Source organism: Macaca nemestrina, chromosome 10, assembly GCF_043159975.1.
Source record: "Macaca nemestrina isolate mMacNem1 chromosome 10, mMacNem.hap1, whole genome shotgun sequence".
Taxonomy (NCBI): domain Eukaryota; kingdom Metazoa; phylum Chordata; class Mammalia; order Primates; family Cercopithecidae; genus Macaca; species Macaca nemestrina.
Genome location: NC_092134.1, coordinates 58,164,582 through 58,181,737, shown reverse-complemented (window position 1 = coordinate 58,181,737; position 17,156 = coordinate 58,164,582). Strand labels below are relative to the sequence as shown.

The 17,156-nt window shown below is 38.7% G+C and overlaps 1 protein-coding gene across 21 annotated transcripts in view; it reads right to left on the bottom strand.

The window, feature by feature from the left end:
* Positions 1 to 5,829, bottom strand: part of LOC105473347 (potassium voltage-gated channel subfamily C member 2) — a 168,375-nt gene extending 162,546 nt beyond the window's left edge. For 17 of the 21 annotated variants that reach the window (XM_011727138.2, XM_011727137.2, XM_011727136.3 and 14 more), the window contains exons 1-2: positions 5,546 to 5,829; positions 3,634 to 4,339 (exon numbers count right to left, since the gene is read on the bottom strand). In XM_011727138.2, coding sequence (XP_011725440.1) covers positions 3,634 to 4,320 — 687 coding nt within the window. In that variant the 5' untranslated portion in view covers positions 4,321 to 4,339; positions 5,546 to 5,829. Of the gene's footprint in view, positions 1 to 3,633; positions 4,342 to 4,518; positions 4,696 to 5,545 lie in introns of those variants that run through there. The other 4 variants (XM_071071434.1, XM_071071429.1, XM_071071431.1 and 1 more) reach the window with 2 other exon arrangements.
* Between the last annotated feature and the right edge of the window lie 11,327 nt (positions 5,830 to 17,156).

The window sequence follows — 17,156 nt, the reverse complement described above, 5'->3', positions numbered from 1 at the left end:
ATAAATCACCAAGGAAGAGCCAACACTCTAAAACAGAGCTGAATTCAATTATCTCCCCCACCCTATTAAAAAGTAAGTGAAAGAAGAGAAAGAGAAACTTATAACTGCTCTCAGCAGTTTAATATTCCAAACAGATTCTTCAAAATTGTCTTTTATTTTAGTATTTTGTCCTTATGTCATTTTTAAAAACTTCTAAAAATCTAGAAACTCTATCAAGGAATTTCTGCCTGGTGCCCGTCCTCTTATATATGATACATTCTTCAAGGGAAAGCACATAGAAGCTTTACCTTTTTCTAACACTTACATATTAAATTGAAAATATACAGTGCATCACATTTTTACAAGTATATGTATGCATCCTTGCTTTTTACTATTTGTAAATATCACTCACTAGTATCAACAAAATAACCTCTCATTATTTTCCTGATCTCATTTTCTCCACAACAGGTTTCCATGACAACTTATATTTGAATTTTTATAAACTTCTATTTTTAAATACTATTCTTAAGAATAAAAGCTTCAATGTATAAGATATAAACTTATTTACCAATTGAAATAGAACAATTTAGACCCCTCATATATGTATTTACTTAATAAATTAAAAATCATAGAGGAGAGGGACATGCCAACCAAAAGAGAAGGCAAAAATGCAGGGTTGCAAAATCCAATTAATTATTCAGTTCCTATCACCATTGTTTTTGTCTGTCATTTAAATCATAAAAGTTACAAACAAAGCACATCTATTATATAACTGATCTAATCTTTTCAATATTGGAGAAAAAAGAAAATTGTGAAACAAGTATAATGAGTTGAAAAGGGAATTCAGAGAGTTAAAATTTTTCATGTCAAACATTTCAATAAAAGATGAGCTAATGTTAAAAAGTAAGAGTGTTTATAAAACTTCAAATACTTCTATTAAGACTGAGACTCATGATAATAAGACAACTGAAGCAAACCACTTGATAATTATTTTATGTTTCCTCAAATTGTGTCCATGCAAAATATAATTTCAACTTGTGGCCTCCACATGTAACTCTATTTTTCAAACTAGTCAGATAACATTGTCAGGTTATCATCTTAACTAAAAGTGCTCAGGAAAAAATATTAAGTCACTTTTAAGTAGAATGATGACTTACGATTACCTTTTTTCAGCCAACCCCTAATAATTTGAAGAGATTTCTCTGAAGACAAGACTCACAAAAGAAAGCCAAACATTAAACACTGACTGGTCAATAAAAATGGAAAGTTCAAACAGGATTCTTTTTAAGAAGTTAATTCAAGTCCCATATTTTTATTCTACTGTTGGGTGGTAAAGGGTAAAAATTCTAGGAGTGAAAGTCCTGGAATACACATATTTTAAAACTCATAGATGACCTTTCAAAGTTAGGATTCTAGTGAATGTCTTATGCCGCATTAAATCTCAAGAGCAATGTGATCTGCAGAGATTTCACAATCCAGTCCAGTTATAATCAGTAGTTTTGTTAGAAAGGGCCTGAGGAGAGAGTCATGAGACCTCTGGGATAATTTTGGCTTTGCTATTAACTTGATGTATAACCTTGGCCATCACTCAGCATCTGCAGTCTTCATTTTCTTCATCTACAATATAAAGGGTCTTGACTAAAAGTGACCTCAAATAAATTTTTCGGGTCTATGATTCTTAGCTGATTCTGTTTCTACTTGCTCTTTGACCTTGTTTCAGTCTCAATTTTGATGTATTCTTTTCTCACCTAAAACAGATGCAGATCAAAGCCTCAATATTATTATAATGAAATATCATAATAAATGTTTTTTAAACACACAGTTTTCAAGTCAATGCTTTATCCTTTTGACCAATAATCTATAGAATCAAATTTCATGGCAATGATAAAAGTTGAACACCTTCTTAAAGTTTTTGCTATGCAATCTGGCCTACAATAAAATGTATTATGTTACCATAAGGAAAAATAATAAAACATTCTGTCCTTTTGTAGCACATTATCTGGAAAAAGGAATCACACGATGGGCCTGAAAACAAATTCAGATTATCCTTTTAGCCACCAAATGGAAAGAGCTCTATAACACTCAGCTGGAATCCAAGAAACACAGATGCACAGATGTAATGGTCATGAGCCTGTGGTTTAATTTAAATAAATATGCACTTGTGGTTTTGTTTGGTTGATTTAGTTTTTTTGTTTTTTTTTTTTTTTCCTGAATGCCAACCCTGTTGTTGAATTTATGGCATGGCCTGAAAAAAAAAAAAAAAAAAGGATTTCCAAGTTGAAGCTATTAATTCTATGTTCAAATATGTGTATGTAGGCATGCTAGAATTTATGTATGCATTTAAATACCAAATCTAAAAGAGTAGCAATGCTTTAAATTGTCTCTTTCATATTCTATTTCACATTGTAAACAAAACACATCCACAGACTTCCAAAGTGTTATCGGAAGCACATCTTCTGACAAATTAGTAGATAGCTGCATAACATCTCAGATGCAGACACTTCTGACATACAGAGGAAGAAAATAATGAAGATAGAGCCAAAGTAAAGTTGGGAGAATTCCCATTCTGCCCATGGGATGCGTTTTCTGGGTGTCAGAAGCAAACCAGACACATGCAGTTGCAAAGATTTAACCAAATGCAGTACTTTGTTCTCACATGTAATTAAAAACTGTTCACATACTGTGTAATTTGTGGTTATTTATATGTCTTTATTTCCTTTCCACCAGAGAAACCATTATTGGTTACTTTTATAATCTCTTCATGAGATTTTGAAGAATTAATTGGGAGTGTCAAGGATTAAAGTTGAGCTGTCATTTATACTAGAACCCAAAAAAGAACACTAAGGCTGGAATCACAATATTAAAATTAAAATAAAGTTTGTTCCTATCTTAATTATTCAGATTTACAGAACTAGGATCACCAAAGTGGTTAATGGGTTAATGTATGTTCAACCTGTAAGGATCAGAGATACAACCCAAAGAGAAAGGGACCAGGCTCAAAATCCCCTGTGTAAGTGGGCTTTCTGGTCAACTCACGGAAACAATCCTAGTATTCATCTCCCCTGGAAAGTGACAGGCCCAAACAACGTTCTGGAGATTCTCTTTACAAAATAAACCTCCTGGCAAATCTTTCCTCCCTCCATCTCCCCAGTCACATAGATATATTCCATTTCCCCTTCCTCTGTCCTCAGAATCTATCCCTAATTTGAGCACTGCTCTGGGTGAGTCAGACGTGAAGAGGCCAAACTGAAAATGTCAAATAGGGATGACCAGGAGGCCAGAAAAGAGATCTTAGCTACAGGAAAAGTTAGAACAAAGGAGTGAGAGAGAAATTCGAGATGAATCCTCATACCCGTTTCAGGACAAGGTCCAGAAGACGTGCACAGAGAAGTCGACATTTGCCCTGTAGGTCCCATCTGCTAAAGTAAATCCGTTTGAGTTGGGAGAAGAGGAGGAGAAACATGGTACTGTGTGGGATGGTGGCCAGGGTCCCTGGGTTTACCCTGCAAAGGATGAGCCTCTAACCGCATCGCTAGGAAGTCCCGGGTCTCTTCTACCCCCATCCCTGAGGCCCTGGGGTGGAAAAGAACAGAAAGTTGGGGAGGGAGTTGGGAGAAGTTGAAGCAGCAGGGAAGGGGTCGATTCTGGCCTTACCCTGGCGGCTCTGGACGAGTAAGGGTCTTCGAAGAGGGCCCACATGCGGGGCTGCAGCCTCCTCCAGCGGCCAGATTTGCCGTCTGGGCCCCCGAGCCCCGCCGCGTCTTCGATGCCTAGCCTCTTGGCCGCCAGGTCCTCATCGTCGCCGGGGTCGCCGCCAATGAGGTCGGGGGTCTCGAAGATGTCCAGCGCCTCCTCGGCGTCGCGGTGCTGCCGGTAGGTCATCCAGCAGCAGGGCTCCACGTCGGTCTCGTCGATGCCCCAGAAGGCCAGCTCCTCCTCGAAGAGCGGCCCGCACACGTCTGCGGGGCAGTGCAGCTTGCCGGTGCGGTAGTAGTTGAGCACATAGGCGAAGACGCCCGGGTGCCGGTCGAAGAAGAACTCTCGGCCGCCCCCGGGGTGGTCGCTGGCCCTGCCGCCGCGGGAACTGCAGTTGCCCGCGCCGCCCTCGAAGCAGCCGCCTGGCCCGGGGGACAACGGGGGCGCTCTCGGCGGCGGCGACAGTGGAGGTGGCGACGGCTGCAGCTTGTCGCCCGCCGTGGTCAAGCAGTCGCCCGGGGGCTCGGAGGAGGCAAGAAGGGCCAGGCGTGTTCCAGGCAGGGTCTTGAGGGTGCTGCGGTAGGTTTCGTGCCGGGTACCCCCGACATTGAGGATCACCCTCTCGTTGTTCTCGATCTTGCCCATCTCTGTGACTCAGACATGACTGGGGAAAGGCAAACACAGCGCCGAGTTAAAGATCTTGGCCGTCAAAGACACACCAAGACCCCCACCACCAACCCAGAGCTAGTCCCGGGATGCAGGGTTGGCAGACAGGCATGGGGCAAGGGACCCTCCCCCGGAGGGGATCAGCGTCCAGCGTTGTCCCTGCCTCTTGCATCACACCTTTCCCAGGTTTCCAGAGAACTACGGAGACAGCAGTCCAAGTCTTTCTTGACCTTTCATGACACCGTTTCCCTTGCCTCCCGCTTTCCTTTTTTTGGCTCTGATCTCTTCTCCTTCATCTTTTCACCTTCCACTCTTCCTCTTTTCTGTTCCCTCTCAAGTCCAACCTGCTCCCAGCCCCTAACCCCCTCTCTGCCTCCCCAAACACCCTCTCCCTCCCTCTAAGCCTACTTTCTCCCCCTCCTTTGCCCCATTCTCTCCTCCTCCCCTGGTTGGCTTCTCACTCCCACTCTCCAAGACCCTCCTCTTTCTCCCCTTCCCCTAGCCTGGATGCAATTTCCTTAGGCAGGGGGTTTTCCTCAGGCAACTTGACAGTGTTGGGTGAGAGCACACCCTCTCCTCACCCTGTGAAGAGCCCCTATTCCACACCCACCCTAGGTCAACCCCAGACCCCTCGCTACTCCCTAGCGCTCAGGCAGTGCCTTCTACGCAACCTGTTCTAGGTTCACCTCTACACTTGCTCACAGACCATGCAAAAAGACCACGCAGAAGTCAGAGAAAAAAAAAAATCTCTGCTGTTGCTTTTCACCTAGGAGACCTCTGACTTACTTCCTCATTCAATTTCCTTTTCACATTATTATTATTGTTGTTGTTGATATTATTATTACTTGGGAAAGGAAACAACTAACTAGGATCCATCTTTAAGAATAGAGGTGATCAGTGCCTCCCACCCATCCCCCTTCCCAAGAAAAACAAATCCCTTAAGGGGTGGAGGGTGGGGGATTTGCTTTCTAGGAGGGGCGAGGCTCGGGGGAAAAGCTGCTTGGAGGCACACCCCCTGGGTCCCTGATGTGGAAGTCTCGCTGACAGTGTCCCTGTTTCCAGCCTCCCAGCCACCTCTCCCCAGGGCTTCATCTCTACATTTCTATTGCGGAAAGGCGGAGCAGGGGGGATGCCTGCCTGCAGGGTCAACAAGCCCTTTCCAGGAAATGCCCCCTTTCACCACCCCCACCCCATTTCCAGATACCTTAAGGAGACCGAGAGAAAAGTGGTTTTGCTTTGGTTTCCGAGTGGACGAGGTTCTCTGGGCAGCAGGACTGAGTCTTGGCGCCCAGCTGAGCCGCCGTTCTCCGACGAGAAACTACTTGTTGGCGTTTTCCGGATTCAGGTGATTGAGCCGCTTCTCTGGGCGCTGGGGTGGGGGACAAAGCCCCCACCGGCCGCCGGCCGCGCTCCCCGCCTTCATTCTGTGATCTGCGGATTTGCCAGTCGCCAACCTCCGCGCCCAGAGTCACCATCGCGCAGGGTTGGGCAAACCATGGAGCTCTGGGCGGGTCCAGCCGGCACTGCCCGACCCCACCGGGAGCGGGCAGATCGGCTGGCCGTGAATGGAGCGGAGACTGGCCGGAGGTCAGGAGAGCTCACCACTTGAAGGTGAAGTCGCCCTGCTCCGATTCCATCTGCAGATTTTGTTTCTCCCCCAAATCAGCCGCTGCTGGAGCTGTCCCTTCAGCACCACTCGCCGTCAACCTCCCGCCGTCAGCCAAAGCACAGAGCTGGGGAAAGTGTGGGTGGGTCTGGAGAAGCTATGTTGTACCAACCAGGTTCACATATTTTTCTTCTGTGAAGCTCTGTCTCCACCCTCTCTGGAGCTTCTGCCTGCCTTATTTACACCCTACTCTCCACACCCTCTCTCTCTCCCCCCCACCCCTTGCCATGCCCCACCCCTCCCAACAAGTGAGAGAATCTAAAACCAATTGCATTTTTTTTTTTTCCTCAATGACAGCTGACCGGAGAGAGAGGTGTACTTACAGGTGACAGTAAATATTGTTTCTTATGTCTTATGCATGCCTCTGGCTTGCTTTTTCAAATCAAATGTCCGTCTCTAGCCACCACACCACTGTTATCTAAAGCAAAACAAGTTTTAGAAGTTTATCCCAGAAAGATAATGCTTTACAAAGTACAAGTTCCAGTTTTTTTGTTTGTTTGTTTTATTTTGTTTCATTTTGTTTTTTTGTCTGAAGCTGAAGAGAAAAGCCACAGATACCCAAGTATCCAAGTAATTCTCTAATAAGCCAATTTCACCCTTTCTCAAGTTTTCATTTCCCCTTGTATTAGTGTGCTCGGGCTGCCATAAGAAAGTATGACAAATTGGGTGGCTTAAACAACAGAAATATATTGTCTCGTGGTTCTGCCAGTTTCAAATACAAAATTAAGATGTTGTTAGGGTTGGCTTCTTCTAAGAGTTTTGGAGGAAGAATATGTTCCAGCCCTCTCTCCTTGGCTTATAAATAGGCATCTTCTTCTTGTGCCTCTTCTGACTATTTTCTCTCCATGCATACCTGTCTCTGTGTCCAAACATCCTCTTTTTATAAGGATATCAGTTATATTAGATTGGGGCCCACCCTAAATGATCCCATTTCAACTTCACTATCTCTATAAAGATTCTATATCCATATAAGGTTACATTCTGAGGTACTGAAAGTTAGGACTCCAATACAGCTTTTATGAGGGGAAAGGGCACTATTCAACCTATAACAGGCCTCATCACCAAACAGATCATGTGCGTGTGTGTGTGTGTGTATCTGTGTGCATATTCCAAGAAAGAAAAAGAAAGAAGAAAGAAAGAATGAAAGAAAGAAAGAAAGAAAAGAAAAAAGAAAGAAGGAAGGAAGGAAGGAAGGAAGGAAGGAAAGAAAGAAAGAAAGAAAGAAAGAAAGAAAGAAAGAAAGAAAGAAAGAAAGAAAGAAAGAAAGAGAAGGAAGGCAGACACTATTCTACAGGCATAATTTGTTAGAATTGAAGTCCACCCACCCAGTAGGGAAAACACCAGGTCCTCTGTGGAAGAATATCTCTTTGATAAACAAGTATTGATATGATACTATGGCTTAGAAAGAGCAAGATTTATGAGTTATTAATAAGAACATTTTAGCAATATAGAGGGTGGGAAGACAGGTAGTAAAATGTGAATTCACCAAATAACATCTATCTGTTATGACACATTAAAAGTAGAGAACTAAAAGGTCTTTGGAAGGTCATTGAGATCTAGAAAATAAATGCAAAAAAATGTAATATACACATTTATATTTTAAATTACTGACAATTTGACAGTAAATGTGTAAAGACAATGTGAACCCAGCATGTGAGTTACTAACACACACAAAAATGTATAAGGCTTTAATGTGAAGAAAATTATTTTAATTTTTTACAATTACCAATCACTGAGGTATTTCCAAAAATGATAATGATAATAAATTTCAGTTGCCAGAAAAATTACAAAGAGAAAGTATACTCACCTTCTAACAGTCATTCTTCCATTGTCTAGATGATGTCTTATATTGGCTAATGTAAATTCAGTAGGGAAAAGGGGGAATGTGGTTTGCTTTAGAATAAATTAACAACTGTAATAGCAACAGAAGCATTAATAATAATAGATATTTACTGAGATCATACTATGTTGAAAATTCTTCACATAAATTACCCCCTTTGAATTTAAATGGAGAAAATGTTCACATTAAATTGCAAGACTGTAAAAAGATAACTCATACAGATGACAGGAATCAGTAATGAAAACCTTTAGTCTCATAATATTAGTTGCATTATGAGACAACTAGAGAGAAAACAAAAAGAAAGGAAAAGATAATGCAAAGTACTCATGGGGAGGAAAATGGAACAACAAAGATCTAATGAGTCGATTTGGGTGCAAGGTTCTATAAGCTATCTAGAAATAATCACATTGATAGGAGGATCATCTTTCCGAAGAACTCAGACTTTCCTTGTGATTCAAAAAGGATTATATGTGAAATTAGAGAACATGTCAGATAAGTTTGAAAATAAGAATGTGGGAAGATAAAAGGATGAGATGTGCATGTCAATGGAGAATTGATACACAAAGCAAGGAATAAAATACAGTCTCTTTTATTTTTTGCTGGTCAATAGAACAAGGGAAGAACCTAAAACAAATATCCAGGCTCCATTATATAAGACAGGAGAGAACAGAAAACCCCTCCAGCCAACGAACTTTACTGATCCTGCTGTAAAACTCAGATAAAAGTGAAAAGAAAGCAAAGCTTTGAAAAATGGCAATGGAAAACTGAGGGAGGAAAACATTTGTGGTTTCCTTTGTGGTCTGTGTGGAGCAACGATTTAGAAAACTGTACGGACATTACCCCTTGCAGGGAAGCAACTGAAATGCTGCTTCCTTTATAATTCTTGAGTCAGCATCACAGAAAGGCTACAGAAACTAAGCACTACGTCACCATCAGAAATGTGAATTGATCTCATGAAGCACACTGTGACTGTCAGAATGACATACTTGCAAAAGTTTACCATTTGAACAACTTAAATCTTCTAAAATCTAATGTGAGGATTTTAAAAATATTCTTCACTCTCAAAAAGTAATATATTCATACACAAAATTCTTCTGCAGTAGATTAAAGAATGATCATAATTTTTCATTGCTCCCTACAGATTTGGACCTTTGTAATGTGATTTTGCAACTTCTCCCTTCAAGTCTGTTTCTCCAGCTCTTGAATCTGTGTTGTCTTTGTAACTTACTTTGGCCAATAGAATGGAATGGAAGTGATGATGTACCAGTTCCAAATCCAGGCTTCAAAAGGTCTGGTATGCTTCTTCACTCTTGCTCTGTCTCTCTCTCTCTCTGTCTCTCTCTCTCTCTCTCTCCCTTCCTCTCTCTTTCTTGGAACTCTACCCTAATACTATGAAAATAAGTCTTAACTAGTTGACATCGTGGTGAGAGATATATATGCCAGTCATGCACACACACACACACACACACACACACACACACACACACCCCTTCAGTACAATAAGTAATAGTATTAGGAGCCAACTCAGAGGACATAATAGAGGATTATCCGGATTATATACACACATACACATATATATTTTATATTTGATATATAAAGTATTATGACAAATAATATATATTTTTGTATATATTTATGTGTATATAATTATGTACTAACCATCTGTAAATGAGCTAGTACCTTGTCTCAGTCAATTTGTGCTACTATAACAAAATAATTGAGACTGTGTAATTTTTAAAAACAGAAATGCATTCCCTCACAGCTCTGGAAGCTCTGGAAGTTCTGGAAGCTAGGAAGACCAAGATCAATTTGCCAACACCTGGTATGGGTCTTCTTATTGCATCCTTAGATGGTGGAAGGCAGAAGGCCAAGAAAGGGACAAATTCTTTGTCTTCACATTGCAGAAGAGAGAGAGAACCCACTCCTGAAATTTTTTAGAACAGCACTATTCTATTTATTGAAGGTGGTGCACTCATAACCTAAGAACATCCCAAGTCTCACCTCCCAACACTGCCACACTGGGGATCAAGTTTCCAACACATGAATTTGAGGGGACACATTAACACCATGACATTTACACAATACACTCTTTTCCTACCCAAACTAATTACAGTAGACACTTGAATAATACAGAGATTAGGGGCACTGATCCCCACATGGTGGAAAATCTATGTATAACTTTTGACCCTCTAACAATTTTCCTAGCCTACTGTTGACCAGAAGGCTTACCAATAAGGCAGTCAATTAACACATATTTTGAATGTTATCTGCATTATATATTATATTCTTGCAATAAAGTAACTTAGAGAAAAAATGTTATCAATAAAATCATAGGGAATAAAAAATATATTTACTGTTTATTAAGTGTAAGTGAATAATCATAAAGGTATTCATCTTAACCATCTTAATATTAAGTGGGCTGGGGAGAAGGGGCAAGAGAAAAAGTTGGTCTCACTGTCTCAGGGATGGCAAAGGTGACAGAAAATCCACATATGAATGGGCCTGCACAGTTCAAACCCATGTTGTTCGAGGATCCACTATTTTTGTGATGATTATAATAAAATAGACCTACATATGATGAATTCATGGATTACTAATTTTACAACTTGACCATTGGGTTTGTAAGAAATACGTATTTGCAGAGGCCCTGCATAAATATCTAGCATAATAACATAGGTGTTTAGTCAATTTAAGCTTGCTGTATACTCGTAGAATTGATATGTAAGAGTGCTGAAAAAAGACATTTTAAAGAAAGCGAAAAACAAATTTCCATCAATATAAGATGACATTGATTGGTAAGCATTAAAAATAAGAGTAAAAAATAGCTTGTTTTGAAAAGCAATTCTTGGTCATAGCCTTCTTCATCAGTCATTCGTTTAAATAGATAAAAGATGATAGATATGATAGATATGATAGATAGATAGATAGATAGATAGATAGATAGATAGATAGATACATACATACATACATACATACATACATACATAGATACATAGATAGATATATAGATAGATAGATAGATAGTAGGTGGATGGATGCAGAGAGAGAGAGAGACAGACAGACAGACTTTAGAAAATAGAGCAGCTCATTATTCACATCACACTATCTGAGGTCATTGTAATTTACAAAGGGGGCAATATGAGCAGATTTTCCCGGGGGGATTGTCATAACACTAAGCGTTAAATTATTGGCAGATATCAATAAAGTGTACTCTGCTTTCTTATTGTTCTTGTTCCTTTACAGATCGTGGATGATAACTAAGACACTAGAATATTTGAATAATTTTATAACCTATACTTTTAGTACTTTACCTCCTTCTACCAATAATTATTTCATTATTTATAGAGTAAGTGTATGGCTTACTCTATCACATTGTAAACTCTGTAGATCTGCTCAATCTATATTTTCTTATGACCTCTCAGCCATGGGAAAGTTCTATGCTTGAAAATATATCACACCCCCTGAGAAGGTTTTTAAAATGCAAAACTCTTCACACTGAGATTCTGATTCAGTTGGTTTGGTGCAAAAAATTATAAGTCTGTGTTTTCAAAAAGCATCATACATTTTAAGAAACATTGTCTATAGGAAGTTGCATTAAAGCAAATATTTATAAACTATGACAAGACATTACCTGAACATACCATCTGCAGAAAATGTTAGGGAAGAGTGGGGTAAAAAGATAACTAACATTTATTAAGGAAAAACTGTAATTCCAGGCACTATACTTATACGTATTATTTCATTATTTATTATGATAGGTCTACCAAGAAAATACTGAAATACAATATTTTTTATATTTGGTAAAGGATTGTCAGATTAAATGAAGAGAACAGTGTTATTGTAATTGCAGCAGTTAAAACTTAAGTACTTAAGTGCAAAATAAAATGCCAAGAGCTTCGAATTTAACCCATTTAATCATCAACCTATCATTTTTACTGGTGTTTTCCAAAGAGGAGGCTGACGCTGAAATTGTAGAATAACTTGCCCAAGTTCACATAGCTAATAAGAGACAGCTGGTAGTATTCAAACCCACAGGTGTTTAATTCTAATGCCTGTATCCTGGTCAAAGAGTAAATAGCAGAGCTGTGATTTGAATATATGCAGAACCATGATTTGCATAGAAAATAGAAGATAATAGACATGACAAAAAATAAATACCAAATTTAATGTATCCCAATTGTTTGGGGAATTGAAAACCCACCACCAGAATATCTCAGAGCTCTCTTTCCTCTGTTTAATAAATAGCATATGATAAAACCAGTAATCAAAATAGGCAAGTAAAATGAATTTTTTAAGAAAAAAAAATGAGTTTGAATTTGTTTAGTACAAAAGGAGAAGAATGGAAAACATAGGTCACAAATATTTTTCTGAAAAAATGTTGAGAATAATCAGGTTGATTTCCTTGGGAAATAAAAGTAAAAGCTCAAGGAATGAGGATGCTGAAAGAGACTTGCAATAAGACGGAAGCAGGTCTAAGCACACCAGTTTAGTTTCATTATTTAGAAAGATAATCTAGACAAGTAGAAAAGCAGGCTTCTGAAAAGCTACTACATGCAGTTTTCAAACAGAACTGAGGGAGGTAAAAATAACATCAGGGCAAAGAAGCAGTTCTAAAGAGGAACCAGACTGAGGCAAACATTGAAATTCTTTTCCTTTAGCCATGCCATGGAAACTTGCTTTTCAATTTTATTTGTATTTACTTTGTAAATAAATCAAACAATGAGATAGTATAAAATATCATGCAACTTGAGGAACAGACATGAAAGAGTATAAAACCCCAATATGGATTAGAATGACAAAACAACCCCTCAAAGAAAATGTTAAGCCATGCACCAAAATACACAGTGAATTGTTTCCAAGAGATATAAAATACACTTCAAATTTCTGCTGGAAAAAAATCCATTTCAATACTATATTTAGATATATAACTTTAAAAAGTCCAGTATTCTCTAAATGATCTAAATCTTTTTATTGCCATAATTACATTTGGACATTGAGTTAAATAAATTAAAGAGTGTTTTTAGTTGATGCTATGGTCTGAATGTGTCCTCAAATTTCATATAAGGTAATCACCAGTATGATAGAGTTAAGAGGTGGTACATTAAAGAGGTGATTAAGTCATAAGTGTGGAGCCTTCATGCATGGAATTAGGACCCTTATAAAAAGGCTTGAGGAAGTGATTTTGCCTTCTACTCGTCCTTCAAATCTCAGTTTAAATAGCTTTACCTCCAAGGCTTCCTTGATGTTCTAAAATACGTTGTACTTTGTGGACTAGATATTGTGCATATGCTCTAGCACCCTTTATTTCCCCTATCAAGACAACTAGAAGCCAGAATTGCAATTACTTATGTAACTGTTTGTCTCACATGCTAGATTGTCAGTGCCAGAATCAAGCGTGTCTTAGTCACAATTATATACCCAATGTCCAGTTTAGTGCCTGGTTTGCAATGATCAGTGATTTTGATAAGGAAGATGATAACGATGATGATGAAATAACTGCAATGCTGATTATTTTGCAAGTAAAGATCATAGTTATCATTATTGTATATCTGCCATCTTCCAGGTTCTGTGCTAAATGATTTACATCTATTCTTCCATTTAATTCTCATAATGCTATAGTATATGAACTATGATTATTCCCATTATATAGGTAAGAACATGTAGGTATAAAAAGTTACTGAAATGTAGATATAGAAAGATTACTTGAGTTGTCTAGTAATTAGAGAAAATAAGGCTGGAATCCAAATGTTTGGCCTACAAAGTTTGTCTTCTTGAATATTTGTGTTGTTTTGTTGACTGTTGTAGGCAATGTAGAGGAAATTGCTCTGTATGAGTTTGAGTCCCTATAACTAAGAATTTTAGATATTGGATTCTTATTCTACTACACTTCTGATGTTTCTTTTTTTTATTATACTTTAAGTTCTAGGGTACCTGTGCACAATGTGCAGGTTTGTTACACAGGTATACATGTGCCATGTTGGTTTGCTGCACCCATTAACTCATCATTTACATTAGGTATTTCTCCTAATGCTATCCCTCCCCCTGCCCCCCACCCTATGACAGGCCTCAGGGTGTGATGTTCCCTGCCCTGTGTCCAAGTGTTCTCATTATTCAATTCCCACCTATGAGTGACAACATGTGGTGTTTGATTTTCTGTCCTTGTGATAGTTTGCTGAGAATGATGGTTTCCAGCTGCATCCACGTCCCTGCAAAGGACTTGAACTAATCCTTTTTTATGGCTGCATGGTATTCCATGGTGTATATGTGCCACATTTTCTTAATCCAGTCTATCATTGGGGGACATTTGGGTTGGTTCCAAGTCTTTGCTATTGTGAATAGTGCTGCAATAACCATACATGTGCATGTGTCTTTATAGTAGCATGACTTATAATCCTTTGGGTAAATACCCAGTAATGGGATGGCTGGGTCATATGGTACTTCTAGTTCTAGATCCTTGAGGAATCACCATACTGTTTTCCATAATGGTTGAACTAGTTTACAATCCCACCAACAGTGTAAAAGTGTTCCTATTTCTCCACATCCTCTCCAGCACCTGTTGTTTCCTGGCTTTTTAATGATTGCCATTCTAACTGGTGTGAGATGGTATCTCATTGTGGTTTTGATTTGCATTTCTCCGATGACCAGTGATGATGAGCATTTTTTCATGTGTCTGTTGGCTGCATCAATGTCTTACTTTGAGAAGTGTCTCTTCATATTCTTTGCTGATAGGGTTGTTTTTTGTTTGTTTGATTTTGCTTTTGTTTTTGTAAATTTGTTTAAGTTCTTCACAGATTCTGAATATTAGCCCTTTGTCAGATAGGTAGATTGCAAAAATTAGATCCCATTTGTCTCTTTTGGCTACTGTTGTAATTGCTTTTGGTGTTTTAGTTATGAAGTCTTTGCCCATGCCTATGTCCTGGATGGTATTGCCTAGGTTTTCTTCTAGGGTTTTTATGGTTTTAGGTCTAACATTTAAGTCTCTAATCCATCTTGAATTCATTTTTGTATAAGATGTAAGGAAGGGATCCAGTTTCAGTTTTCTAATTATGGCTAGCCAGTTTTGCCAGCACCATTTATTAAACAGGGAATCCTTTCCCCATTTCTTATTTTTATCAGGGTTGTCAAAGACCAGATGGTTGTATATGTGTAGTGTTATTTCTGAGGCCTCTGTTCTGTTCCATAGGTCTATATATCTGTTTTGGTACCAGTACCATGCTGTTTTGGTTACTTTAGCCTTGTAGTATAGTTTGAAGTCAGGTAGTGTGATGCCTCCAGCTTTGTTCTTTTGGCTTAGGATTGTCTTGGCAATGTGGGCTCTTTTTTGGTTCCATATGAACATTAGTTTTTTCTAATTGTGTGAAGAAATTCATTGGTAGCTTGATGGGGATGGCATTTAATCTATAAATTTACCTTGGGCAGTATGGCCATTTTCACGATATTGATTCTTCCTTCAATTCATTCACGATGTAATGTTTCCACTTTCAGCTCTGCTTCATTCTCTTCAGTATTCCAAATTAAGTATTTTTTTAGATAATTATAAAGTCCACGATATATAATAAACTTACAAAGTTAAAATGTTTTTAACAAATATTTAGAGATTTGTGAATCAACAAAAGAAATAATAAATATTTAAGTTTATGAGAAAATGTCCTATTTTTTTATTAATTTGATAACATTTTTCAGTTAATAGTCTGCTCTAATATTAGCCATCACTATTTTTTAAAAAGAGAAAAAAAACTTCCTAAATATAAGAAATTTTCTCAGCCTCCTTCATACCTGAAGTGGATTGGAGTCCAAAAACCTCCTCATTTTGTACTTTGCCTGCTCCTTTTAATCTAAGCTGAATAATTCCCTTAAATCTTTGTGTACCAAATTGTAATCCACTCCACTAAACAAAAGACACATTCATAAATGTTTTTCTAAACTCTGTCTAAACTTAGTGTCCATTCATGAGGATACTGTGATTAAAAAAAAAGAAAAAAGACTTAATAAATCTTAGGAGTTATATTGTTTTAACTTGAGGTCTTCAGGGTCATCCTTTAATTCTTTTGTTTAATTGAATCCAATTATTTAATACACAATGATGTAACTGTGATCCGAAGGTATGCAGTTAAAGCCTTCAACTGCAACTGAAGAGAGGGCAGGAATGATATACCTGGGGACAGTGTTGAATCAGGAATGACAGGCAGATATCCATCACCAGGCAACCCCCTCTCCAGGACCAGGCATAGGGGAGTAGCCTGAGGGGCAGGACCCCATGGTAGCCCAGCACCAAGGGAAGGATCCTTCTTTAATTTTTTTAGATGGCTTTTGTCTAATGAAAATGTCTGTAAAACACTAACTTCTACCTTTCTGGGATTTTAGCAAATAATCTTACAGCCCTTTTTGATATTCTTACTAGGAAAGATTGAAAAAAGAAATAGTTTTATTTTTAAATTCAGCAGGTTCTGGCTCATATAATTTCTCTAAATTCTGCTCAAAAACCTAGCAATTTCTTCTTTGGTGCATCTCTTCTTATATTTTATCACAAGCAGCAAAGAGAAACCAATTGTCATGTTCCACATTCTGCCTGAAAATCTCCACTGGCAGATCCATGAGTTTATTAGGTTCTCTTTCTATTTTCCACATTACTGTAGGCAGCAGTATTGTCAAACTTTTTGCCACTGCATAACAAAGGTTCCTTTTTTTTTTTTTTCCCCCAATACCTAATAGCATTTTTCTCACTCTTCTTCAAGCCTAAGATCTTTCCAAATTCAACTAAGAGGCTCCTTGATGTCCTTTCAGCTTTGGTCTAGCACGAAGTCCCAAAGTCAATGGTAAATGCTTTCAGCTTTTATTACAGCAACATCACACTTTCATATATCCAAAAATTCTCTTCTGATTATAGCTGCATAACAAGTTACTATAAAGTTTTGAAGTTTGAAACAAAAACCATATTGTTATAGTCTCTAATGGTTCTATAGTCAGGAACTTAAGCAGAGTATGGTGAAGATGACCCGTGATATCTGTGACCTCAGATGGTGACATGGTTTGGCTGTGTCCTCACCCCAAATCTCATCTTCAATTGTAATCTGAATTGTAATCCCCACATGTTGGGGGAGGGATCTCGTGGGAGGTGATTAGATCATGAGGGCAGTTCCCCCATGCTGTTCTTGTGATAGTGAGTGAGTTCTCATGAAATCTGATGGTTTTCTAAGCAGCATTTCCCCTCTCTGCTTGGCACTTCTCGCTCCTGCTGCCATGTGCAGAAGGACATGTCTGCTTCCCCTTCTGCCATGATTGTAGATTTCCTGAGGCCTCCCCAGCCAT